At 35.9% G+C, this 27,865-nt stretch overlaps 1 protein-coding gene across 1 annotated transcript in view; it reads left to right on the top strand.

The window, feature by feature from the left end:
- Positions 1-27,865, top strand: part of CPEB2 (cytoplasmic polyadenylation element binding protein 2) — a gene marked incomplete at its 3' end in the record, with an annotated part of 51,265 nt that overhangs the window by 5,297 nt on the left and 18,103 nt on the right. The window contains exons 3-5 of the mRNA XM_080343815.1: positions 11,110-11,200; positions 19,927-19,977; positions 26,846-26,869. Coding sequence (XP_080199941.1) covers positions 11,110-11,200; positions 19,927-19,977; positions 26,846-26,869 — 166 coding nt within the window. The remainder of the gene's footprint in view (positions 1-11,109; positions 11,201-19,926; positions 19,978-26,845; positions 26,870-27,865) is intronic.

Genomic DNA, 27,865 nt, shown 5'->3' with positions numbered 1-27,865 from the left:
TGTTTTGGCTGGAAGTTCTGTGGTTTAGAACTGTTAAACAGGAGGTTGTGTCTTAAAACTAAAAGATCTGGGTTCACCTCCTGAATTTTGCCAGTGACATATTATGTGATGTTAGGTAAGTCTCTTCACTCCAGCCTCAGTTACCTGTTGGTAAAATGTTATTTTCCTCATTCCTGCCTATATTCGTTTAGTCATGACACTTCTTGTTAGTGGAGACCTTTATTATTGTGGATCCCAATCTCAGTTGCCATTCTAACAATGTATAGTTTTTACATGGTTTTTTGTTCTAAAAAAAGCTTGGGCAACTTATTTTAGAAATTATCCATTTCAAAATAGAAAGCAGATCATTCCATTAATTCTATACCTTCTTTAATTTTTGTTATGCCTGTGTCAGCTTTGGCTTTTGTCTCACATAGAGCTACTATATTCCAGCAGAAGTAAAAAAGATAATATGCAGAGAAAATAGTTAGAACATTTCTTTACTGTCCAAATAAGGCTGTTGCAGTTGTTTTTGTTAGGTTTCACGCAGAGTAACCTGGAGTTTCATTTTTCATCATTGTGACCATGTTTGACTTTGCACAGCTGTATTTCCATCAATTAGCAAGCGAATCCATATGTAGCTGCGATAGCAGCAAAAGGGTGCTCCTTGGGACCAGATTTCCCACTGCAGTTCCTATTTTTCTTACCACTTTGCTGGTGGAGTTCCATTTCACACAAGAGGCCATGTCCCGACTCTGTCCAGGTGAGCTCTGATACTTGGAGCAACCTTAAGGCTAATGGTGATTTTTTGACATACCTAAATTCTGCCCCAAGTGGCACTGGACCTAAAAAGTTAAGAGGATTTGTCTACACTGTGAGAACTTGTTTCATTAGCCTTCAGAGCTGGAATATCACAGTTGAATAATTTTTGTGTGGGTGGAAAGATGGGAAAAAGGTACCATTCTTAATGTAGTCAACCTGTTCTGTTAAGGAAAACAGATTACAGATAGGTAATGCTCTGCAGTGGAGGTCTCCAAGAATAGTTGAAAGTAAACATTGAACTGTCTCCCAAAGATGTTAGCCTAAGGAACAGGTTTAAAAATATTAATGCCGTCATACATTGAAACTGCAGTGACATATACATTGGAATTCATATGCAGCTAAGCACAAGTTGGGAATATATTTACTCATTCAATATGCCTTACAAGTCAGTATGACTTTACTTTGAACTTTCAGAAGCTTCCACAGTGGTCATCTAATATAGATGAACTCACTCGATGTTTAAACAAGTCTTGTGCATTCAAATGATAATCTAAATCATGTCTAGGGTAGAAAAAAATGCTTGCAATTTAGTTTTTAATAAATTACATTAATGTTTTTGTTTAGGGTTGGTTTGGTGGTTGGTTTTGATTTGGTTTGTTGTTTTTTTGGGTTTTTTTAAGAGATAGGATCTAAGTGAGAAGGTGGGCACACTTAATTGTTGCTGGTCTTACTGTGAGCACCAGATCCACCAGCTAAAGAGACCTATTTGTCTGGCCATATTTATGCTGTTGATCTGTTTATGCTTCAATGTCGCTTAGTGTGTATAAAGTCATAGTTGCAGAACACAGTAACAATAATCCTCTTTGAAGGTTTTCCGTGCTATCTGCTGCTATTGTGGAAACACTAGATGTTTCCATAAATTACTTTGCTACACTAAAATCATGCTCTTATTTTTCAGTTATTATACTATTGTTACATGGCTAATTCCTTGTGATGACTATTACATTTTGCAAGTCATAATGAAAAAGTTAAATAGAGCTTGGAGCTCATGCTTCTTTTCATCAGGACTTGTGTTGGCAATTGCGATGCTGTCAAACACCCATCCTGCTAATTTGTACTGTGCTTGTCTCCTTCCATAAAAGGCTGAGGTATTTAGATTGAGGATTCTTAAAGATACAGTAGCCATTTCAGAAGATACTAAAAAATAGCTGTAATTAAATTTTGAGCCATTTGGATAGTCTTGCACAAAAGCATTTATGTGTAAGAAGTAACCTGTTTCTTCCAAGATTCCACAGAGCAAACACACCGTAGAACGTGTTGAATACATAACTGCATCATTAACAGTTTTGCAGAATACTTTTCCACATGATCATGCATCTGTTTTAGCTGCAGTAATAATTTTGTATGGCAGAGGGCAAAACACATCTCCTCTGAACTTTAGCTAGGTTGAGCTTAGCAAATGAAAACAACTTAGAGAAGTCAGTGTCCTCACTGACTAACTTTCTCTATGTCATTAATCTTCTTCTACCATTAAAAAAAAATGCTGTATATTTTTGGCAAAGTCCAAATGGCATTCGGCAGTGTCAGCTGCTCATCCAGTTTCTGTAAACATGTACCTGATGCAAATAAGATAAGCCACAGAGGAATTGTGTCCAAATTGAAAGCTTTTCCCTTCCATGAAACTTCTTTATTGCTTGGTGTCTGTGTTGATGGATGGTCCCCGGTATAGAACTGACATCCATTCTGATGAAAATAATGTTTCTTGGCATTTAATATACCAGTGACAATGAATGTCACTACTGATACCTGGATAAGTAATTATGTGTATTACTTAAAGGAATGAAAGCAGGTTTTCTGTACTTCATAGTTAAAACTGAAACATATCCCACGTGAAGTTGAATTCACAGTGGGCACTTTAATTACAGCAAAGCTGCTTTTGCTTACAGTGGTTTTGAAGGACATTTCAGAGAAATTTTCCAGAGTTCAAGAGTTTTTGTTTTACTTTTAAATAAAAGTAGTTAAACATTATGGCAATGTTGATTTAAATGTGAGCAAAATACACCTATAGCCAAGTTTTCTTACTGTAAGAAGCTTTTTTTTCTCCCTCAGGTTTTTAAGACAAAACAAACTACATAAATTCAAGTTCTTTCCTAGACAAAAGTATGTCTACAACTTTAAGTACTGCCATAATGCTTGCACCATTAGAGATACTTCGTATAGGGAAGGAATTGTTGCCTTGTACCAGAATCATTAAGGAACAATTAGAAATCTTGTCAGGTATTCACACTATCTAACTTAAGCATATAATTGAGGAGCCTGTTTCTCCTTGGAGAGAATCTAGGCTCCTTATTTAGCTAATCTAATTCTCTAGAAGAACATACCTGGTACCTTTAACCATGTACAGCCAGTGGGATTCCAGTTCAGGCACTTCTACTCTATGTCAAGAAGTCAGACAATATGAATATTCTCTGTTATTTCCTGATCTAAAGTACGAGAAAAAGAATATAGGGCGCAAAACTAAAAATATATTTCTAATCCCAGATACTGTTGTTTTCCCCTCCAAAACATGCTTCAGGTGTTTCTGTGGCCAAAATGCAGGGAAATAAATTAGTGTTTTGTATATTTATTTTTTTTAATTTATGTCCCTTAGATGAGGAAAATAATTTACTATTTTGATTTTTTTTTTTAAATTGCAGTGTTTACTACATCTATTTTGATTGCAAGCTTAACATTTCTTAACAACTTTCAAATAAGCTTGCTAACACCTGTTACAACAATTCAATAATACAGTTCAGTGTTATACAAATTTAACTATTTTCATTCTATTAAAACCACTGCATTTTATTAATATGAATTTAGTTTTTGTGTCTCTTTTGAGTTAACGAAACCCACTGCCTGTCCGGGTGTTTTTTCACCTTGATTTCTCCTTCCTGTTTGTTCAAACAAAAAGTACATGCAATGTTCATGGTCCTAAAAGCTGAGCTGTATTACTCTATATTTGAATGTAGCTTTCCAGCTGGAGATTTGTATGGTAAGATAAATCTGCATTTGTCAGAGAAGGTTTCTTCTTATTTTTGAAATGTGCTAAAGTTTTCAAAGAAAACAAAACATATGCAAAGCAAAATGAGTTTTAAGATTGTGTGTCACAACAGGTGTTAGTTTTAGATATAAAATTAAAACTGCTGCAATGTTACTTCGGCCTTAAAATCACTTGCATTCCGATGATTTCAGATTCTCAATGTGACAGCTTTAGTACAGTTTAACAAATGTAGCTTAACAGTTTAAATGACAAATCTAGATGATACACACACCAGTCAATGCTAGATGAAGAGCAAGTTGCTAAACTTGGGTTCTTAATGCCATATTTAGACTCTTAAATAGGTGGCCTGTTTCTTCAGCAGTGCTGAGTGTTTGGCAGCTCATGTTAAACTTGAAGGCATCGGGAGTATCTCACTGCTAAATTCTCTCAATCTTCAGAGAGGTGTAATTGTCCAAACACTGATTTGTAAGCCAGGGTTTTCAAGCTTTTTTTTACTAAGGCAATACCTGCAACAGTACAGTGTCTTCAGGATTTTTGATGCAGTAGATAGATTACCCAGGGCTGATTAAATAACATACAAAACCAGATACTTGTGTCTGAGGACCATACTGGGGATATCTCTAACTGCTGAAAATGGTCTCCTACCATACTTGTAAATTCAGGATCAAGACCTTTGAATAAATAGTATTGTGAGCTGCACAGATGCATGATTCAGAGCTATAAATTGCAGAAATTTTACGTGGCTTATCATACATAACCACGATGTCTTTGTGACTTTTTATGAACTAAGAATTCTTTCTACTGTTAGAATTCGCTTCAGTTACACAGTTCATTCTATGAATGCAAGTCAAAATCAGAGTTAGGAAAATTCATCAAAATATTTAGCAGCTATGATAGTATAGCATTGATGCGTACACAATGTAGCATATCTTGCCTCATTCTGTCTGCCAAAGCAGGGTTGCTCTCTGAGTTAAAATGGGTACGTTCTTACCTCAGATCTATCCAGAAGTACATTTACCATATGGTCTGATGTGTTTGCATTTAAATACACAAGACTGTATAGATAATTCTAGATGAGGGGGAATGGGTAAAAAAAAAAAACATACCCAAAACTTGAATAACATCTTTCTCTTCAAAGTCTAATTGTTCCTTCAATTATTTTGTTGAAGCCATTAATATACAAATCTTCTAGATTTGCCTTGTCAGTCTTGCCAAGCCTTTAATCATCTCCATAATGTGTCTGGTTTGTTTTCAGTTTATAAATGTGTATTCTTGATCTGAAGTACTCCAGTGTAGATACAGTACATGGTGTTGGGATTTTTTGGTTTGTTTTTAAATGCTTATGTAGTTGAGAAGTAGGTGTGTCTTTGCCACAGAACCTGTTTTTGGTGAATTTTGGACTGGATCTAGCTAGCTTACATAGCTGATTGTGTCATTTAAACTTTAAAACACTTTTGTTGTCAGGTTGACCGTTCACAGATGTCTACCAGATACTATAGTTCATCTTTACCACTAATGACAGTATGGAAAGTAACCAAGCAATTTCATGTGTCTACTTTAAGCCTTCCTCCTTGCTTTTTTATAGAGCTAAAATTGTAGTTAAGTCATAGGTTTTCATATTAAGTTTTTCATTTATGCTACTTATGGTTTCAACGAGAGGCTTATGATTATAGTATATCTTCACTGAAATGAGAATTACTTGAACTTCAGATGTTAGCAAAGATGATAGTTTAGAATATATAATGTACTTAATTGTTAGGTTATTACTTTTAACATAAACAGTAAATACTATATCCAGGTACTCCAAGTCTGTGAATAGTTACTTCAATCAGCTGTCACTTTCTAGTCTTAGAATACATTTCTATTCAGGTCAGTTTTAAGGTGAAAAAATGGAACTCATTAACATTTTAGTTTGAAAGTGATTTTTTAAAAGTTTCTTTAATTTAACTTTTAAAAAAATTAGTTAATTTGTCAAAATCAAAGTTAGAGTCTTTTTTGCAGCCTGCTAAGACCATACTCAAAAATGACTAGGAGCTTTATGACTTTTAAATTGTTTCCAGCCCCCATTGGATGGTGATACTTTTCTTCAGACTATGAAGGGACATGTACAATAATATATTTTAAAATATACTTGCATTTACTGAATTTAATATGTTAAAGGTCTAATTTTTTACTTCAAGTAATCCTACAGATAAGTAGTTTAAAGCATGTGTCCAAAATTCAAAGTTGTTTAACTTTTTAACCATGAACCTCTATTTGCAGTATTTGTGGTTAAAGATTAGCAAAATTGTGTTCACTGTTTAATAGGTAAAGGACAATATATAAGCTTTGAGATATAACTGCACTGGGTTTCTGTGAATGCTCGAACAGGATAATCTTCGCATAAATTTCATGGATATATTTAGAAGTCCTAAATAAACTGTGTGAAGAAAAATGAATTGCCCAACAATTTAATGTTGAGACTTGCTCTTCAGAGAAAGCTGCCCTCCTCCCATTCATTCCACACCTAGACGTATGGGGGGAGGGCTTCTGAAATGCACACTTTGAAGATCTATTTTTCCATTACACTGTCATAAAGTCTTTCTAGGCTAACTATACTATGGGTAGGATACTTCTCCTGTATTGTGTAAATTTGTAAAAATTCAGGAATAATTATCAGTTCTCTGTGAACTTTCTTACATAGTTTTAACTTGTGAGGTGACAACTTGTCACTTAGCCATGTACCTCTGAATCTGGAGGCAGTTACACCAAAACCACATTTTCAGTTCTGCTGTCTATGAACACAGTTGTGATTCTGGTGTTGGAAAGGTAGTTAAAGCAGAATTCAAATGTTTATACAAAGAAATAAAAAGCTAGTGTGAGCATCTGTGGTGTTTGGGAGAGCTTAACTATCTGCTCTGGGAAAAAAAGCTGGCATTACGTTGTGACATTCCACTGAGATGGACCTTCTGACACAGCAAGAGTTCACTTGTTCTTAGCTCAGGACTGAGGAGCCACTGCAGTGAGGGAAATGCAAAGTATTTTTCAGGAATTTGTCCTTGACAAAAGGAGCTTTTGGAGTCAGGATGATACATGGCTTGTATTAATATGTATGCTTATGTATCAGTCCCTTTGTACTACTGATTATCTTTAGTTTCATTATTTCGACACAGTTGATAAGCAGTTATCTTCTAAAACAACTGGGAAACAGTGAAATAATAACAGGGAAATAGTTCTAATTCTTGGGACTACTTCCATGTTGGTTTAAAGGTAGTTCCAGGTTATTTAAGATGGTAACTGCTTATCAGCCGTGTTGAAATAATGAAACTAAAGATAGTCTCAAGAATTAGGTGTATTTCCACATGCATGGAAAACTATCTAGAACAGCCGTGTTCTATGACAGTGCTTTCCATGCTTGTCCCAAAGATTAAAAAAAATTACAACAGAAGTTTTCTGACTGAGCAGAGGATGCTGTAATAGAATAGTCCCCTTTCAAACCTTCGTGGATTTATTTTCTACAGCAGAACTTTCTATAAAGTCTTTGCTGATGTGACCTAAGAACTTTTAAGTTCTGCTTTGAAATTAAAGCTTCAAATTTGTGTAGATGATAACTGTGCTTTTTAAAGATACGAAGTACATAGTTGGGGAGCACAAAGCAGTGTTGTGGCATAATAAAGCCTAGTTGCACAATGGCTTAAAATGAACCCTGTACCCAAATAATGGCTTATTCCTTTTGAGATAGCTATATTTCAGATAATGTTGCTCTACAGTATGAAGTTCATCAGTGTGAATTGGAATAATGTTAAAAGTTTGAAGCACTGATCACCTAGATATTACGCTGACTCACAAGTGGATGGTGTGGTGTGCGTAGTGAGATGGCAGAATATAATTCCCACTTTAAATCCTGCTTTACTTGAGTGTATTCACACCATTTTTATATTGTATCGTGCATGCCTGTTGCATGTTTCCACTGCCAGAAATGAAGTAATACAATTCAAAGAAACACATCTTTTTGAGCTGTATAGACATGAATTTTCTGAGGTCTAAAGAGGATGATGGAAATTTGTCTTCTGCTTCTAACAGCAGAGGACCTTTCTACTTTGGGTACACAGAACATGCAAAACAGAATGATGCAGGGGTGAAGTTACAATGTCAGCCAGTGGAGAAGTTTACAGATGAATCACAAATGTGTTATATGCTTCACTTTTTCATTTCTCTGTAATATCCATGATTGGTTTTAGGAATTAACTATGGTGGAACCCTTTCACAGAATCACAGAATGTTTGGGATTGGAAGGGACCTCAAAAGATCATCCAGTCCAATCCCCTTGCTGGAGCAGGAACACCCAGATAAGGTTACACAGGAAGGTGTCCAGACGGGTTTTGAATGTTTCCAGAGAAGGAGACTCCACAACCCCCCTGGGCAGCCTGTTCCAGTGTCTGTCACCCTCACTGTGAAGTTTCTTCTCATATTTAAGTGGAACCTTCTGTGTTCCAGTTTGTACTCACTGCCCCTTGTCCTATCATTGGTTGTCACCGAGAAGAGCCTGGCTCCATCCTCATGACACTCACCCTATACATATTTATAAACATTAATCAGGTCACCCCTCAGTCTCCTCCAGGCTAAAAAGACCCAGCTCTCTCACCCTTTCCTCATAAGGGAGATGCTCCACTCCCTTTATGATCTTTGTTGCCCTGCGCTGGACTCTCTCCAGCAGTTCCCTGTCCTTCTGGAACTGAGGGGCCTAGAACTGGACACAATATTCCAGGTGTGGTCTCACCAAGGCAGAGTAGAGGGGAAGGAGAACCTCTCTCAACCTACTAACCACCCCACTTCTAATACACCCCAGGTACCATTGGCCTTCCTGGCCACAAGGGCACAGTGCTGGCTCGTGGTCATCCTGCTGTCCACGAGGACCCCCAGGTCCCTTTCCCCTACACTGCACTCCAACGTGTCATTCCCCAACTTATACTGGTGCCTGGGATTGTTCTTAATCATATGCGAGACTCTACACTTGCCCTTGTTATATTTCATTAATTTTTTTCCTGTCCAGGTCACGCTGGATGGCAGCACAGCCTTCTGGCGCGTCAGCCACTCCTCCCAGCTTGGTGTCATCAGCAAATTTGCAGACAGTGCACTCAATTCCCTTATCTTTCTTAAGGCTTCTGCTCTCCAGAGCACAGTCTGCAGTAATTACCATTCGCCAGGTAGTCATGTGTTATCCCAACATATCTGTATATAGCAATGATCAGAAAACAAATAAGAAAATCTGATTTAGTGAGCCTTTAACAAAGATGAAGTGTCACACACACAGTTCAGTCCCATTTTTACCAATACTAGTTCTTTTCCCGTGACAGCTACAGAGGTAGCAAAGCTGCTTTCTGTTTACTCAGCACTGGTTTTCGCAAGAGCGTTTACCTGCCTACCAAGTACTGGCTTCAACTGGATTTAAGGCTTCATTAAAAATCCTGATGAGAGACCTGAATGCTAGGGGACAGTAGGGAACAGATCCAGCTTTGTCACTGCTTACACCTTCTATAGAAAACAAATTTGCTGTGGTAAGCAGGTTCTTTTCATTGTGTGACTGAGAAGCAAACCTGCAAGGGTATGGAAACAGATTAGTCACTCCAGTTTCATTCTGCTGCTTCTCGGGACAGCTAGAGAACTGAATGAAAGCCAGCCATTCCCAAAATAAGGCTGCCATGAACTAAAATAGTACTGGCGACTTGTTGGCACTCAGACCAGGTTGAAGATCACCTCACGGAGTGTCAGTGGTGTTTGGTCTGGGACATGGTGGGAGGCAAGACAAACATACTTTTAAAATTTATCATTAGAGTTATCTCAGGGCTTCCAAAAAGAAAATAAAAGGTCCAATCAAGTGAACATAGCAGATTGCTTACCCAGCAGGAAGCTGTTATTCTTCGTAGGTTTTTGAGGGAAAGAAAGGTTAAAAAAAGGCTTTTCCCTCATCATCCCAATATTGTACCAAGTTGACTAAAGTTTCTAAGAAAGATGAAAGTAAAATCTTAGTTTCATCATATCTTGTTTTGCAAAGCTGTTGATAAGTCACAGTTTCTGACTCATAGAAAACCTTTCTTTCAAAGCTTGCTTACTCACTCCCCAAATATGAAGAATACCTGTAGTTTCATGTAGGTTTGAAATTCATCTATATTCTGCTGAACTGTCATGGAAAGTCACAGTGAGTGTGGGTCAGACATCTTCTGTCTCCATTATATGTACTAAGTGGATGGTTGCATCTTCAGTGAATTTTAATGGTCATGGGACATGCGTGGTGTATTTCATCTTACTCTGTTCAATTAATCTAGTACAACCAGAGAGAAAACAACAGTCAAAATTAAAGCATGATTACAGGATTCCTTCAAGTGCAATACAGTCCAGCCAGAAGCTGTGCAAGTAGAAGAGATTAAGGTCTTATTCAAACTATTTTCAGTATCCCAGAAATACCCTTCAGGTATCCCAGAAAGACCAAAGGAGTTAGAAGTCATCTTTTTTCTGTCTCTGTAACTTGAGTGCGTTAGAAAACATGGCAGAAAATATCGTAGTTGAGCGTAAAATCAGTGAAAACATTTATCATTTTTTACAATAACTTTTATTACCATCAGGGAAAACAGTTTGTAAGACATTATTGTAACTCTTCTTAATCTTCATATGCAAAAAAAAAAAAAAGTTCTCTATAAGGCTGATAATCTATTAACATTAGTAAGCTTTGTGACATTTTCTTTTCATAGTTTGGCTTTAATTTTCCAACCTTTAACCATTTAGTGCTGACTGTTTGTAACTCAAGTCTTTGTGTACGAAGAGTCTCAGATTAGTGGCCCAGAAGTGCAGGCTGGGCAGTGTCCGAGGGCCCATGCCAGGTCCTTAGCCAAGCACCAAGAAAATACTTGCTTTCATAGGAGGTGACTGTCCTTCTTGTCTTGTAGTTCCCCACTTCACTATTTAACTTCTGCATGAAATGAAATTGAGCTCCTACAGACATTAGTCTCCTTCATTAAACAGCCTAATGCTTAATGCTGCTGTGGGTCACCAGAACTGATTCAAGCAGCTTTTCTGAAGGAAACGGGTGATCACAGGCTGTCAAAGTGTATACACACAAGAGTTCTTCACTGTGCATCTCTAGCTTTATATTTGGATGCTATTAAACTTACCGTTAATAAAATCTGGTCTTACTGTTAATAAATTCAGGTATGTTAAGTTTTTGTATCATTGTCCATCTCAAGAGTGTCTGAGTGTACGGCCTTTAGAAGGCACCTTTGTATTCCTATCATGTTTCCTGTTAAAAAGTACAGAATTTGTATTCCAATACTAAGGATTTTGTTCTCTTTTAGGATCGAAATAGAATGTATGACAGTCTGAATATGCACTCTTTGGAAAACTCCCTTATTGACATTATGAGAGCAGAGCATGATCCACTTAAAGGTATGTTATTATGTTAAATAAAGAAAAAAGGGTCATCATTCTGCATATTTGAATTAGTACTGATTGCTAATTTAGATTATAGGTTCATATTAAAATAGCAAGTTAATTATTTTCTGAACTTGCCTGAAAGGTCAATCTCAAGCTGTATTCTATTGAAAACATTGTTTTACAGGTGTTTAAAACTTAAGCTTTAATGCCTTCCTAAGTTTTTCTCCCTCAACCCTCTATCTTTCCCTCCTTTCCCCAAGAAATGTGTGGCTTTATTTGAAATTTGCTTGTCTGCTGTAGGAAATTCTACCTCAATTTGTGGAGGTACTGTTGCTAGAGGTAGCCGAGAGAGGGTAGGTGGGGAATCAAACCACTGCCAGTGTTAGCTGGGTAATTTTCCCTTTCTTTGCAGTGGAAGCTGAAAAGAAAATTAAGTCCACTGATAATTTCAGGTTTTGTCCTTTCAAATATTTTTTCACAGCTCCTGGAAAGTAATAATGCATCTAATTGTTCAGTTTCTGTTTGAAGAAGTGCAGAAATACACTTGGCTTTAGAATGCTGGTTCTTACCCTTCTGGGCTCTGTTCAAATCAAATATGCAGTAAGCATATAGCTAATATTTGTGGGTTTCCATTTTGAGTCCTCTATTCACTTCACATTAACTCAATCTTTTCAAATTCTGTTTTTCCATACTTATTCTCAGGTGGCATTTACCATTGATCTTTGGAATGGGAAGCCCAAGCCATTTTATTTGGCCTGATCAAATTTTACTTCATTTGTTGGTGTTCTAATTAGGCTAACACAGTCTAACTTCAGTATTATCCAAGATGCACTTGCTCTGCAGAAATGAAGTGTCAGGATTGAAGCAATTGAAAAAAATTAAAAAATTATTTCTTTATTTTCACATTGTTATTTACTCCCATTCATTCTCCGTTTCTAGGGGCTCCTAGACTTAATATAGATTGTATTAGGACATAAGGGCCTGTGTCGTCCTAATTTGAAGAATGCTTTGCTAGAGTCTGCTCATGGTTCTCTTAAGATCTGTAATCAATTGGAAAACCTGTAGTATTCAGTTAGGATGTAATAGTGTTCTAAGATCTACAATGTAAAGCCAAAAGTTTGGGGATTTTTTTGTTAAGCTGATAATCTCTACAAAGCATCAGTAAGTAGGTAGCATTTAGTTGGCCAGTTAATTTTCCTCTTCAGAGTGGAAGCTGAAATGAATTTTTCTTAGATCTTCTGAAGTCTGATCTCTTGTTCCTTACTGTCTACAGAGAATTGATTCCAGTTTTAAGCAGTTTATAATTTAAATCCATTATTAAATTCAGTTTCTGTCTATTCTGCATGTTTACAAAACATTACTAAGTAACAGGAAGGGGTTAAAACCTGTGAACAGTCAGCCCAGTGGTAACTGCTGTGGACTGAGAACAACCTGCATATTCATCGAAGACAAGATAACTAGGTAGATTGTCCCTGTTGCAAAGCATTGTTGTTTCAATTTGCCACACTCAAGTGGTGACTATGGTTATCTGAGCCCAAATCTACCATCAGGAAATCTACTAAAAGGTAAAGCTACTCTTAGGCATAAAATAAGAGCATGCGGATCTTCTATTGCAATATACTGTCATTGGTACCTCTCACATTCCTGAAAATCAGTCGGTTTCTTCACTTCTTTCTGTGCACGCTGACATGACAAATGCAAGTGTTTGCTCTTTTCCTCTGACATCTCGCTGTTTTCATTTTGACTTTATAATGCAGAGGAGTTTCCAGAGGCACAGTGAGCACAGAAAAGACACATTTTTATCTTCTCTCTTCCTATTTCATTATGATGCAAAAGATGAAAATGATGTATTTTGATAATATTTTTTCAGTGAAATTAAGACAAGAAAAAGTTTTTAGATTTTAAAGTGAATTGGGTTCATACTTTTGAAAAACTCAGTAAAGTTTCCATCATTATTCTGTGTTTTCCAGGGACAGGAGTATATGGTTTCAGTCTACAGTTTCACCATCATACACTCTTGCAGTGAAAATTCTGCTAAGTTTTATGTTTGAACTAAAACAGATGGAAGCCATAGATAGTGATGAATTCAAAGGAAATAATTTTTTTGAATGCCAGAGAACAATGCACATGTCAACTGAATTTAACTAGAGTAATTGTGTTCTGTTCTTTAAATTGGTTAAGATATTTTTTTCCTCTTTGGAAGTTATTATTTCAGCTGAAACAACGACATTATTAACAGTAGGACACAATAAATGTTCATTACTGACTGAAAAGGGAATAAGAGATCACGTCCTAGAATAATCTTTTAGTTCCTCTCTACCCCTCTTCTGTTTAGTCACCATTAGTTGGCATTTCTGTAATTTCCTACCAACTTTTTTTCTTCTGCACACCCTGAAACACTGATTTTGTTATTTCAGTCTCTGTGGCTTTTCACCACAGAGAATCTGACATTTACTTAAGAACCCGTCATATTTGCTTGCAGAATGCACAGAACTAAGAAAATTGTTGTTTATTTGTTGTTCTTATTGATATATAATGTACTTTATAGTAACTAAAGAATATTTTGTAGCTAGATAATGTTTTTATGACAAGTTTTTAAATAAATCTAAGCACACTAAAACAATGCATCTTTTATATTTGACTGCAGCAGTAAAATGAAAGTCCCTGGAATTTTAAGCACGTGTTTTGGATTTAGCTGCTTTCAATATCTGGAGTATGACTAAGCATCTTGTCTCAGATTTTGCACAATGCAGAACAGACACTGTGTACTAGCTCACAGCTTTAAGTTTTGCATTTCAAGATCCATTTTAGAAGGAAGTTAAATTTCACCACTTCTACTTTCATGAACTTGAAAAAGCTTTATTTCAAATATGATTCACTGAAAGCTAAGTTTATGCCTATCAAAAAATTGTTTATAGATGCAGATTTTGGCTTCCCTTAGACGAAGTTTAGTCATTACTACAGACACGATCAAAAGAAAGAAGTGATTTTTAGCTTTCAATAAGACATTTTTTCAAAGTAGGTTAATAAGGAATAGATGCTTGACTTCACTAGTCATTGCAGCAGAAATACTGATCATATTAAAACTAATCTTTCCCATGCAGCTTTCTTGAAATTCATACTAAGACATCAAGCAATGTTTAAGATTACCCTATCCTATCAATGGAATATAAACTGAAGCTAAAATTAGTAACAGTTAAAATAAATGTACTTGCATTTTTCTACCCTTCTCCTCCCCCAAATACCAATGCTTCTTCATGTCAAAATGCAGACAACTTGGATTCGAGATGTTTCGGAAACAGGAAAGCAAATACATCTGGGATAAAACAGATTATTGAAAAAACTTGGAAGAAGTTGTTATATTTTGTGTGGAGTATGTATTAGAGTTGAGGAGCAAATGATTTAATGGAATTACTTATCTACTGTTTTAAACACTTTTCTAGTAAAGACTACGGTACTTTCATGTAATTTAAGGGTTTATGTTTGTAAAGCAAGTACTGGTACTGTACTCAATTAATTTCTTTTTCTTGACCAACCTTCTTACAGTTCTGCAAACTAGATGTAAAGATGAATTAGCCATAGCTATATTAGCAGGAGTAACAAGAAGCAGTATTAACTTCTGTTTCTTTGTGAGGGACAATGCAATTTTTTGAAGTAAAGTTACACAAATATATTTTTTTTATAGCTCATAATAAATAATAAAACACTATTATTTGGCTTATCTGTGGGGAAAAATAACTCGATGCACTTAGAAGTCTGTATTGCTTTTTCTTGGTTTTATTTTCCCTTTAAGTAGGTTTAGTTGAGCTCTTCATCTGTTAGACATCTTTCTTTAAAAGCAACCTTCTGATGCATGCTCGGTGAAGTAAAAAAAAAGCATTGGTGACTCAGCAACACAGTAGAGAACATTTTCCCTCATTGCACATGGTAACTTTTGTTTTCAAATAAATTTGTGGTTTATATTTTGAGTTATGAAGCTCCTAGGTTTACAGCTATACAATTGCTTCCTAGAGTGATTTGTATTGCTCTCAGAAAAGAGTTTCGGAGGATGAACAAAAAAAGTATGGAAGGAAAAGCTTTGCTCCTAGTCATATAAAAAGCTTTGAAATTATACATACTGATGGTTTCGTCTTTATGTCACAGAAGCATTTTATGGTAAAAGACTGATAGACTGATTTGCCTAAAGAGACCGACTGTCAGAGGCAACACATTTGGCCTCGTTATGACTTACATAATTCTTACACAAGCATGTGAAATCGTAGTATCTAGGCTTTCTGTAACTAGGTGTTGTCCAAACATGGTTTTGTGCTGTTGTCCTAACTACGCTGATTCAAAAAATGTCTGCAAGTGCTGCAATCCTCAGCCTGGTCTGTTAAAGTCGTTTGCAAAGAGCTTAACTTGGAAGCTTTTTCTCTTCTAGTCAGGAGATCTCTTGAAAAGAGGAAGATGGATAAGGATTTTGTGATTCTCTGTCTCTTCATTCAACCATTAAAGACTTAAAGGAGGAGGGGGAGTAGAGGTGAAATATCAAACTTGGGAAACTGTGAGTCAGCAATGTTTAAAGCAGTCATTATACTTAGATCTATCCCAAATGTTTTAATATAGGAAGATTCCTATTTAACTAAACTGTTGGAGGAATAGAAAGTATGCATTTCTAAAAGTAGATATGAATTTGCATTAAAATGAGCGTTGAGAAAGCACAACTACATCTGAGTGCTCAGAAGTAGTGTACCAAAAAAAAAAAAATTCTGTTGCCCATATTAGTAACATGAGATTACCAAAATGTAGCTAAAAATAAGTTTGTTACTCCTTCCTCATGGTTTGGATTAGCAAGACTTTTAACTAGATCTAGTGGGTAAACTGGCCCACCAAAATTTATTTGCAAGCTTTTTTTTTTTTCCCCTGTCCCTAGAGAAGAATACATCGTGAGAAATATATACCAAGCAGTTCTGTTAACATTAATCACATTTAGATACAGAAAGGGGGGCTAAATTTACTAGAACTCTAGTTACATAAGGAATGTCAAACATACCTGCTTCTCCATAGCAGTACTATTTTGAATTTAGCCATGATACATGAGAATTATTAATTAGCAGTAGGATGATGAAGTTTGCAAGTTCAGACTTGCACAGAGAAAATTTCTGTAACATAAATTTCTATAACATGATACTTTATGATACAGTACTGTACTGTTAGGCATTTTATTTGTTCCATATAGCAACACATTACAAATTTTGGATGCTGTAGCACTAACTTCTGTAGACAGTGAAGAGATTACTTTTCATTTCTCAGAAACCGAATATTTAAATATTATAGTCTCTAATTTGTAGTTGGTAAACATCTTTATATTTTATTTAAATTTCTTTTTTAAGTAAGCAGAGGCCACTGGAATTTCTAGAATATCTATTGAACGGCTTATACAATTCTAGGTTACTGACACTGAAGTAGGATGAGATTAGATAGGATTTGTGGTGAGGGCAGGTCTTAAAATGGTACTTTTTTTAAAACCCATCAAATGACATGCAGTGAAAACAGCTGAAAAAAAGAAGGATATGATACAAGCAAAGTAAATTGTTCTAAGATGGTGCTCCCATTGTCTGTATTTTTATAGTAATATTTTAAGTGAGGTTTAATATTGTATATGTCCATTTAACTAGAATAATCTGTTAAAAATAGTGTAATCTGAGCTCCAAATAAGACTGATCTTGCACCCAGTTCCATGTATGAAGTGTTCTGAATTTATGTATATCATTAAATTCAGGTGGACACCCTAGAAACTCTGCATTTTGCTTCAACAGATTAATCTGGAGGATGAGAACCTAAGTTAATGTATCAAATAGCAGTGATTATATTTTCTAAATGTACGAAAACCTATGTTAAAAATATTTTCAAGGTTGTAATTCCAAGTACTAGACAAGGTAGTAAACACAAGTATTAAGTTCATCAGAACATAGTAATACAAAGTATGATTTCATTGCAATAACCTTGTAAAAGAGTTAAAGGAAGCCATCAGTACAGCCATACGTGTACTGAATTCTGTATTACTTACTTTGTTTTCTAACCCTCAAATCACTCATTATCTGAGCCAGCAAATTCACCTTGCTAACACAGCAGCATTGGGTTTCTTTGTATGATTCGTGGGTTTTATGCTGCAGTACTGGGCTCAACTCCTTGGTGCACTCTCTCCCCACTGCTTCATGAGGAGTGCTTCATTATGTCAAGCTTTTCAGTTTGGCACCAGTGTCTGATGCAGCTTATTTGTGAAGCTGTAAGAGAAAAACGCAGAAGAATGCAAAACCAGAGTTGTAAACCCAGAATTTACTACCTTCTGAACCAGTTTTCCTCTCCAGGTGTTGATAGTAGTGGGCTTCTCTCTCCTGCTAGGCCTTAAATCTGACCTCTTTTTCTGTAGTAATTACAGGAAAAAAGAAAAATCTTTGTCTCCCTTGCTGAATAGGAAAGGAAGATAAATGTATAGAGACAGAAAGGCTGTCACCACAGACTCGAGGAGGTTCAAGATGACATAATAATTTCTCACAATTCCTATTGTTATTGTAGATAGACACAGCATTCTGATTTGCAAGAAACAGCTCATGTTGTTGTAAATATTTCTACAGCACCATATATAAACATGATGGTGACTGTAAATCTGGTAAAATCCTTGCTGTTAAGCATTTGAGTATTACCTTTATAGACCAAAGGTCTAAGAAGTAAAGCAGAGTGACTTGTTATATGCCAGGCTGAGCAAACCAGTAGCAGCTCCCAGACTGCAGTTTAAGGATGTCCGAGTCCCAATTCTTCACCTATTATACCAGTATGCATTGCTAGAAAGGCAGAATATTTATAGTTCCAAGAAACATTTAGTATAGCTGTAAGTGTTCAGCATGATGCTAAAAATTGCTTTTATGTTAAAACTGAACACCTTGGAAATAAGGAACATGAAATCAGGCTCCTGCAAAGTTTTTTGTTTAGCATGTTGTCTAAGCCTGCTCAAAAATTCTGTAGAAGTTAGAGATGACAGCAGAGGCCTTTTGGATGCCATTCATCTGCTGTTTTCCAGGAGGCTGACCTTACCCTTCACCACTTTCAAATTCCGAAGTAAACAGTTCCTTCTTTATCTGTGGGTGTTCTGATACCATCCATTCTCATAATAATTAAATATGTGGGAAGAGAAATTATACTTGGCTGTATAATTGTTTTTTGCTGCAATGCCTGTAAATAAGGCTGAATATAATATCCTAAATTAGCTTAATCGTGCTATTTTAAAGTTTTGAATGGAAGAACTGATAATGTATTTTTTTTTGTAGTTTTGGATAGAAAATTATCATGTTGGTTTCCTGAAGCAGGAGGGTAAAACTTAAAGCCAGTTACTTAGAGATTTTCAGCAAAAAGGGGTTTTTTTTTAAATTTAATCCCAAAGGTGACCCTTGGGACACGGAACTACTATTTTGAGAAATTTCCAGCCTTGCTGTTAATCACATGAGTTTACCAACGGGGGGAAGGGAGAAGTGTAACATAGGAACTGTCAGACAACCTTAATATATGGGTTGCTGATGATTTGTTTTTTTTCCTTAATTTTTCCTTTTTTCCCCAGTGTTTCTGTTTAGAAAGAGTGAGCCTTATTAGGCTATGAGAGTGTCTTACTAAACATCTTGCAAGCCATCTGCACATATATTCCCCTTTAAACTAAATCCGTGTGTGTTCTAAACACCCCTTGCTTCCAGATTGGATTCTTCTTTCTGCCTCCACAAACATCTTATTTCCACCAAAAGATTTGCATGTTTAAGTTACAGTATATTTTATATATGCTTACGGATTATAAGTAAGCAAGTATGTTTTAATAGCAAGATAGATGGAAAAGTAGTTTTTTGCAAATTAAAGCACACTTCTGCCAAACACAGCAGCTATTGTAAATGTCTCTCTAGGTCAGTGTGCACTACTGGTATGTTTGCAGCTTCCTGTAAACAGAAAATGTCTCCTTTAATAAAAAGGAGTTTGTAGTGAAAAGACAGTTCAGCTGTGCAATTTAAACCAGTCATTTAGCTATTCAAGTATAATATGCCACCAATGTACTAAAATGCAATCCTTAAAAAATTCTGAAGTCGGGATATGTGGCTTTCATGTATTTTTTATTCGATATAAAATGTTGAAAATGTTATCTATCATATTTTTTAATTTTGTTAATTCTGTAGATAAGCCAGTTCTAGACTACTGAAAAATATGACATATGATAGTTATATATAATACACCAAGATACAGTCATAAAATGGTTACTAAAATTTTAATGCCTTAATTCCTATTAACATGATTTTTCTTAAATTGATTCAGCAGAGAAGCACTAAACCATAGAAATGCCACTCTGTTAAGCAGCGTGCATAGTGCAGTCATTCACAGTCACTATGAAAGAGCGGACTAAAGCAGTCAGCACTATTTCTGGGTGTCATGAAACAAAAAGTGGCTTTATCCTATTGGAGCTGATCCCAAAGCACATTGCAGATCTTATGACCAGAGAATTAAGGTTAAGAAGTCTGTTCTTGTCAGCTTTAACTTGGGTCAAGGGTATTGTTGGTTAATGTGCTTGGAGTTAAATATTAGCTCTTTATTTCCCTTAGGCAAACTGGGAATATAGTTTAGATTTAAATTCTAAGCAGTAATTTTTCTTCATTATTTTCTCTAGCATAATAGCTAAAACCTCTGCATTTGTTTTGTTTGTTCTTTGGTTTTTGTTTTCTTTTAAGGTCGCTTGAGTTATCCACATCCAGGGACTGACAATCTTCTGATGTTAAATGGTAAGTGCTAATCATGTAACAGTTTCTAATTATCTCTAGCTTAGCTTAAATCTGACATGTTGGTATAAAATTATACTATTATATTCTGTTATTGAATTACTTGCCTCTAGTCTTCAACACTGATGGGACTGTTGCCATTTTTCAGAGTTGAATGGCAAGAGCTAATCTTGCAACAGCCTTTCATTATATCTAGCTTACTTGAAATCTGAAATGCTCCTAACGACGCACTATTCTCTTTTGTTCTCAAGCAAACCAGTGGTATGTTCTCCAGGGATCTGCTAGAAATCTATTATACAGAAACACGAATTAGGAAAATAAGAAGGCCGGAAAGGCATGGTTTTCTACCTTGTGTAAATAAAGGGCAGACTGATTACTTTCTACTACACTTACGTGAAATATCATTTTATTTTTATTGGGTTCTTTTGGGACTGCTTTTGTCAAATGTGTTTCTAAGTGTGAAATGTGCTGAAGTTAGAGTTCACGTTCACGTTCCTCTCCCCATAGGTCAAACTTCATGAACATCTGCTACTCAGTGAAGGCATGAACTTTAGCCTTTGTTCAAGGCTAAAGAAGGAAGCAGAGCTTAGTGATCCATCTAAGTCAATAATAAATCAGGGGTTTTGCACACAAATGTTTTCTACATTGGGAAAAAATAGAGCTATAATGCCAGAGCTTCTCTGGACTAGAAAAAGTCGAAGCTGTTGTAGACAATGCGAGTACACTTTTGTTGTTGACTTGATGGGTCTAAACATCACCAGTAAAGACATAATTTTTTAAAAATACAGTCAGAGTATATCTTTCAGGGTTGTGGCCCTGTGGAGCTTTTTTAAATTACTTGGCCCTTCTGCACAGTCATTTACACTTGTGCAAATGGATAGAAGATGTAAAAAATATCCAGTATGCCTTGTGTAACACTGAGTAAATGTTTAAAATTTTCAGGTAATTCAGGTTGAGCTTTATACCCAGTAAACATTGCACAACAGACATTTGAAGAATTAGGTTCTTTCATCTAGAATAGTTCTTTAAGATAATGGAGTATTTTTAAAAGTGAAAATAGCTACTTTTGAAATAAAATATGTGTTTAACCCACAAAGACCATAATCCTGATTCCTGGTCAGAGATTACATTAAATATTGATATGCTTGATGTTAGAACATTTATAACCATTAACATTCTGTTTTTAACTGCAACTGTAAAACCTATTCTGCCAAGCTGGTTTGTGGAGGGAGTGTGTGTGCAATTGCCATTATCTGGTGATTTATGATGAAGTGTTAGATGGGAAGGTATTAAAAACTAAGCAATCTTACGAGCTCATAACTGTGAGAAATTTCAATGCAATCACTGTAAGACATTCGTATTTTTAAATCCATTTTTTTGTAATACTTAGAATGGTGAACTTCTCTTTTTATAGTTTTGCGTGTTAAAAGAGGACATGAAAAGCATTGTTACTCTATGGATTATCTAGGAAAAAAGATTTTTGCTATTATCACAGGCACTGGAATAATCTCAGTGGTACTAGTCGGTCCTGGAAACCTTACCACAGAGCTAGAGCATGCACTGAAGAATATCTTATTTTGTTATTAGTTCTGGTGGGGTTTCCGCTGTAGTTTGGAAGCTAGCACTTAATGTGACTGCTGTCCACTTTAAAAGCTGCAATATTATTTCCAGCCTTCAATAGGTGAGATAAAAATAACAATTTGAGTGTCTAAAAGACAGGTGCTGCAGCACCTAATTTTTAGGTGTGTCCTTTAGAATTTAATTCAAAGCCTTGGTTTAGATACCTAAGCTCTCTACCATGTACCTGGAGAGCCTGATGTGCCCCTCAGTGCAGTCCTGCACAATCACTTGTGCCATTCAGAGCCAGCTCACGTTGGGGTGTCTGAGCTGCAGCTCCTCACAGCTCCAGAAAGAAGCACCAGGAGCAGTTTCTGGGCAGCTCCAGCTGCTCTGGCCCGGCACAAACTTTCTTTCCTAGCACAGATTGAGGGGCTTCCTCCAAATGTGCGGTAATGAGAATTAGAGCTCAAAAACTTGCTGATAGAGTTACAGACTTGAGTTTCCTTCTCTGCTTAAGTGGATTCAAGTTGACATTTCCCTGTATCATGTAACTGGTGCCCCGGAGGGAGGAACAAGGAAGAGGAGAGTTGGTAATCCAGACGCTCATATTTGTCCCTTACTTTATCTAAGTGTTGTAGTCACCACAAGTAGGAGCAGGAATAGCAGACCTTCATGACAGAAAAGCACCAACATTTTTAAGGATCCGGGGCCCATGTATGTGTACACTGATACTTAACACTAGATCATGACCCGCACTGGATTGTATTTGATTTTAGTGGACTGGGATCTCTGGATCCTGGTCAGGTTCTGACATGAACCAGGCTGGAATTTCTCAACCTCTTCAAGACTAAGCACTTTCTAGATAAAACCCATCTTTAGCTATTTTTTCCTCTTAAATTATAGATCTTTTCCAGCTCATTTAAAGTCTACTTACTGAACTGTACCTAATATTAATATTTATGGTTTTCATTATTTAAATTAATGAAATGAACCACAGGAAAGCTGATTTATGTGTTTTAATAAATTATATATCTGATAATTATATATCTGTTTCAGCTCAAGCTGTAAAAAAAGGCAATGGATTTTTAATAACTGTTATCTCAAAGTCTAAAAGATACTTTGGAATGGGTTTACCGGAGTACATCTTTAATTGTCGACTTCATTTCAGAGAGAACCTTTCTGTAGCAAGTAATAATGCAGGAGTCCAATTTGTTCGGGTGTAGGGGTTTTTTTCCCCATTATAGGCTTGCTCTCTTTTATAGTTTCAATGCATTGATTTTTTTTAATGGCTATTGAAACATAATTCACCATTTGATTAGTTTATCCAAGGGGGTATTAGACTTTCCATCTTAAAGATACTGTAGCTGGTTGTGCTTCCAAGAAAGGTGTTGTACTTCAAACAGAAGTTATTAAACTTCCTATATAGGAATTGCTAAAGGAGTTTTTGTAGTCTGTTAGGTATGCCGAACTGGAGAGGTCATAATGATCTCTTTCAGCCTTAAAATCTATAAAGATGTGATTTCTTAAGAAATCTTAATAGAATTTAAGCACCCAAATCCAATAGAATAAAATGGGAACTAGGAACCTACCTCCTTTAGTCTAGACTCCTGGGAAATTTTTGCCACAATTGTTTATGGATTTCTTCAAATGACAAAGAAGTATGAATGAAAAAGTCTTCATTACTTCACCGTTACCATTTGATCATTACATCAGGAATGTTAGGGACAAACAGTATTTTATCTTGCTTTCTATCATAGATTTCACAGTTATGTTTAAATATAGGAAGCTTGCCTATTTGTTTTTCCTGTTACTCAACATAATATTTTGAATTCAACTCAGTTGTTCAGTTATTTAAATACATACATATTTGATCTCTTATGTATGCTTGAAATACGTCTGAATAAAACAGAAGTTATACATTCACTATCGAAGTAATAGCATTGCTCACATAATGTCCAAAGCTATATTGTCTTGATGTTAGATAAGCATCTCGTATTTCTATCCCCGAGCTGATTTAAGTTGTAGAAAGAGGGATATAGGAAGAGAAAGTTTTAGCCATACGAGGGTACCTTTTTTGTATATACAGAACTCTTAATGTTGAGAGATTCCAAGATTTTTTAACTTCGTTTTTATTGGACATTATTATACCTCCTGCATGTATTTCCTAATTAATATTTTCTAGAATAAAAGTGTATCCCTTGCACTTTCTCACTCATATGAAATCTTTTAGAGCTTTTGGCTAATTAAGGTATTCAGCTTTATAGACAAAAAGATACAAAAAATATTTCTGTATGCCTTATTCTTTGTACAAGTTCGGGAAGAAGGAAGAAGTTTAATTTCTCCTTTTTTGTTGTTGTAAACCAATTATTTACCTACAGTGTCTGGCCTTCCTCAAAGGGCTGTCCTCTCTGCAGTTGTTTATCTAAATATATGCACTGATCATGTAGATGTAGATATTAAACATATCTATGAAGCTGTATGTATAGCTAGGTCTATAATCACATATATATAATGTGTATACTTATACAGACTACATAGTCTATAAGCATGTGTGCTCTGACATGTAAAATGTTATGTGCATGGTATTTTAATAGGTACAGAAATTTTTCTGGTTGAATATAATATCTTCAGAAATAATAATCTCATCGCTTACAATGTACTAAAAGTTTGATTCCATGGAGCTGTTTTCATGAGTAGTATCTGGCCTTTGAAGGAAAGGGTTTTATACATGTATGAAATGGAGAGATTAAAATAGTGAAGTTCCATGAAGATAGGATATGCTTGCTTTAACATCATATTTTTAGTAACAGTAGCACTTTGTACTTACTGTTACAAAAAAAAGCTTACTTATAATCACTGTGATTTTAAAGTCTAGGTAAAAATAGGACAAAATAACGAGTTTTGCAAAACCATACATTTTAATGTTAATGATCACATTTATTGCAGCAGTGCTTACAGATTGTCTTAAGAATGGGCTCACATGTTTCTAGACTCAAAGTGGCAGAAAATCTCTGCCCAGCCCAAACTAGTTTGCAGTCTAAATGGACAAACCAGATAAATATCAGGGAAGGGAGTTTGCTGTGCAAAGAAAGTAAATAATGTGACAACATCAAGTACAGTTATTTTCCTTTGTTCTCTGATTTCACTGTTTTGCTGAAGCAAAGAATACACAGCTAAGTTTGGTACATCATTGTAATTTCCATATATATAGAACACTGTAGCAACTATCCTTTTAAGTTGAATTGCATTGGGGTTTTTTTAGCATTTTAGTAACCCTTTTTACTTCCCCTTAAAATTACTGTTGTTTATTTTTAAATGCACAAAGAAGAACATTTCAGGTGTTCTGTAACAAAACATTTTATGCATATCAGCTTGTCTTAACTATGAAAATATAAGAAAATAGTTGAGCTGGTTTGATGGGTAGAAAGGAGCAGAAGTGGCAGAAGACAAGAAAAATTACTAAGTCTTGTGCCAAAAGATGCTTATTAATATGCATTTTTATTCTTTGAGAGCGAACATGGCACTGCAGTCATTGCTATGGATGGGATGTACTTGATTTTTCCCTGGTTGCTCTAGTTTTATTTGTGGAAGAAAAAGGCATATGGGGGGTTAGCCGAGGACTTGGTGACACCGCTGCTAATGCGATGTGGGAGCCGCTTTGGCCAAGAGTCAGAAAAGGTTCGTACGGGCTGCAGCGCTGACACCGACCTGCGCGTCAGCACTCGGCTTGAGAGGGGAACAGCACGGAATGAGAGCGCTGATCACACAGAAGAATCCCTTATGTTTAGTGGATTCTATTTTGATGTGGGAAATTGGGAATTTAGGTGTTTCCACTCAGATACTGAAGTCTCTTTCAGAAAGTGGGCTTTTCTGGTTTTGGCTTCCCGGCAGGACATGGAGAATCTGAAAATCTTTAAGCAAAAGACTCTGCTCATCAATAGTAACTCTTGCAGATGAAAGGAAAGAAATTTGAAAGTGCATTCAATGCAGGCTGGATAGGAATATGGTGACTGTGTAATGAATCAACAATTTTAAGGGAGAAAAAACAGATTTTCAGAATTTCATAAGCAATACACTGAATTCATAGTAGGAAGGGACCAAGATACAAAGAAAAAAAATTGTACTTACTAAAAATTTTGAAAAATGCTGTGCAAATGGGAAGTACCAGGATGTAAGTATTTAAGAATTCGAGCACAGAACAGTGAATGACATTTATGAATCTGTGAGGCTGCACGGATTTTGATGTCCCAGAACCACAGTTGCTTTTTGGGAGAGATGTATGTGTGAAGTCCTAGTAAAATCAAAACAATAATGCCAAGACACAGTAATCTTTCTTCATAAATGCTGGTATAACATTATGGTTTATAGTAATGTTTTCTGTTTGGATATTTAACTACGATACTGTAATGATTAAAGTAATCTTTCTCAGATATATAGTCTGTGAAACTGGAATTGAAAATAGTTTGTGGAAACGTAACTAAGAAATTACACACAGCTTAATAGTTTTTGTATTAGTAATCTGTCTATTTTTAGTTTTGTAGCCTTCAGGCAGAGGAGCAATCAGTATGGTCTTCGGAACTGTAGCTCTAACCATGATCTCTTTAAGTATCTTGCAAAACTCGAAAGTTAGGAAAATCTTGGATTTACTTGCAGTCTGTCAGAAACTGTTGCTTTGCCTTTGTGCAGTGTTTTTTGGTACAATGCTATTTCTTGTGACTTGTGCCCTGATTTTGTTTGCTACCACAAGGAGTCTTTTGTTTCAAACAAAACCTTGTGGTTAATTTTCTGCTAGGTCTTTTCATGAAAAAGGAAGGTCACGGCTTATAGCATTTGTATTGTCACTGCAAAGGACTGTACAAACTGTTCCATGGACCAGGATGTTTCTGTGATTAATTTAACATTTGCTACATGCTTTTTAAAGTAATATTTTCCTTTTTACAATTTCAGTACCGTGTGTTATTTAGACACTTGTGTAAGAGATGAAGCACATTTGGAAGGATGAATTACGAAGTTACCATAATTTATGCATCCATAATTAACATGGAATTAAGATCAAGTATAAAGACACGTTGAAATATTTTAAAGTATGTTCTTTACAGATGGTGCTAACGTCAATTTAGTAATAAAATAGTATGGTATTTAAGTGAGACTTCAGTTTAATGCATTCTCATCTACAATTATCTGTAGCAAGTACCGACGTGGATTTTTACTTACCGCTTACCCACATAGTTTTTTGCATCTTAAATATTTTAATATGTGGGCATGATACAGTTACTTGACATTTTACAATTTGTCCTTTGTTTGCATGCAGCGAGGAGTTATGGGCGAAGACGAGGTAATTTCACTTCTGTTTGTTACAGTACAATTAATTCTGATTGAGCTTTTACTGATCATTATGATTAATTAATCCAGATTGATTGCAAATACTTATCTGCATGTTGCCTTATTTTGGGGAAGATGGAGGGGGTGAGGGAAGGAGTGATGCAGTCTGGATTGTTACGATCGTTCATCTCTTTTAGGGTTTGAATTACAAATCCTTTAATCAGTTAAAACACTGCCGTTCTAATCATAATTTAGCTCATGCTAATGGCTACTGCTTGCAGTCGTTGCCCCCTTTAAAAGTATACAGCTTGCTAGTTGTTCTTCTAACTCATCTTCTTTTGCTTCTGTAGAAGTGATAGTGTACAGAGAGTAAAAACTAAAAGCCTTTCATAAACTCGGCACAAAATCTAGTAGACAATTCTTAGAAGTAGTAAACATTTTTGTAGTATAAGCCACTATATGCTCACTGACCTTGGACAAGCTGTACTGAATTAACTAGATGAAGATGTGACCTGCCGTTATAAAGACCTTGTAAAGTGTGCAGCAAAAACATGAAGGTCTTTGATAGCTTCCAGTATTCACAACGTACACGTAAGTTCATGTGTCTCGCTCCTGATCTGTGTCGGTTCCCAACTGATTGCTTGGTTGCCCTGATGCAGAGAGGAATGATGAGCTACATCTAATTCAATGTATGTAACAGTACAATAACCTTTTGATGATTCCGGGCAGATTCTGTTAACTATTTTCACTATCATAAAACAAAAGCAAATGTTTAAAAGGGCCTATCCTTTTAATTCACAGTCATTGGGAGAAATGTGAAAGCCTAGCAAATTACCTTTTTGCTCTGTTCATCTGAGAGGCATTTAAAAAGTAAAGAGGACGAACAAGGTATTAGCAGTCATATACAGCACGTTACTATAAATGTGTTAATCCCATGTCCTCTATGTCATCTTAGCTCTCTGAGGAGCTGCAGTGCTTTTGGCAAACCTTTACCCACATTAAAGTAAAA

This window comes from Nesoenas mayeri (genome assembly GCF_963082525.1).
Source record: "Nesoenas mayeri genome assembly, chromosome: 4".
Taxonomy (NCBI): domain Eukaryota; kingdom Metazoa; phylum Chordata; class Aves; order Columbiformes; family Columbidae; genus Nesoenas; species Nesoenas mayeri.
The sequence above is the reverse complement of the archived record's forward strand: the minus strand, read 5'-3'. Positions and strand labels throughout refer to the sequence as shown.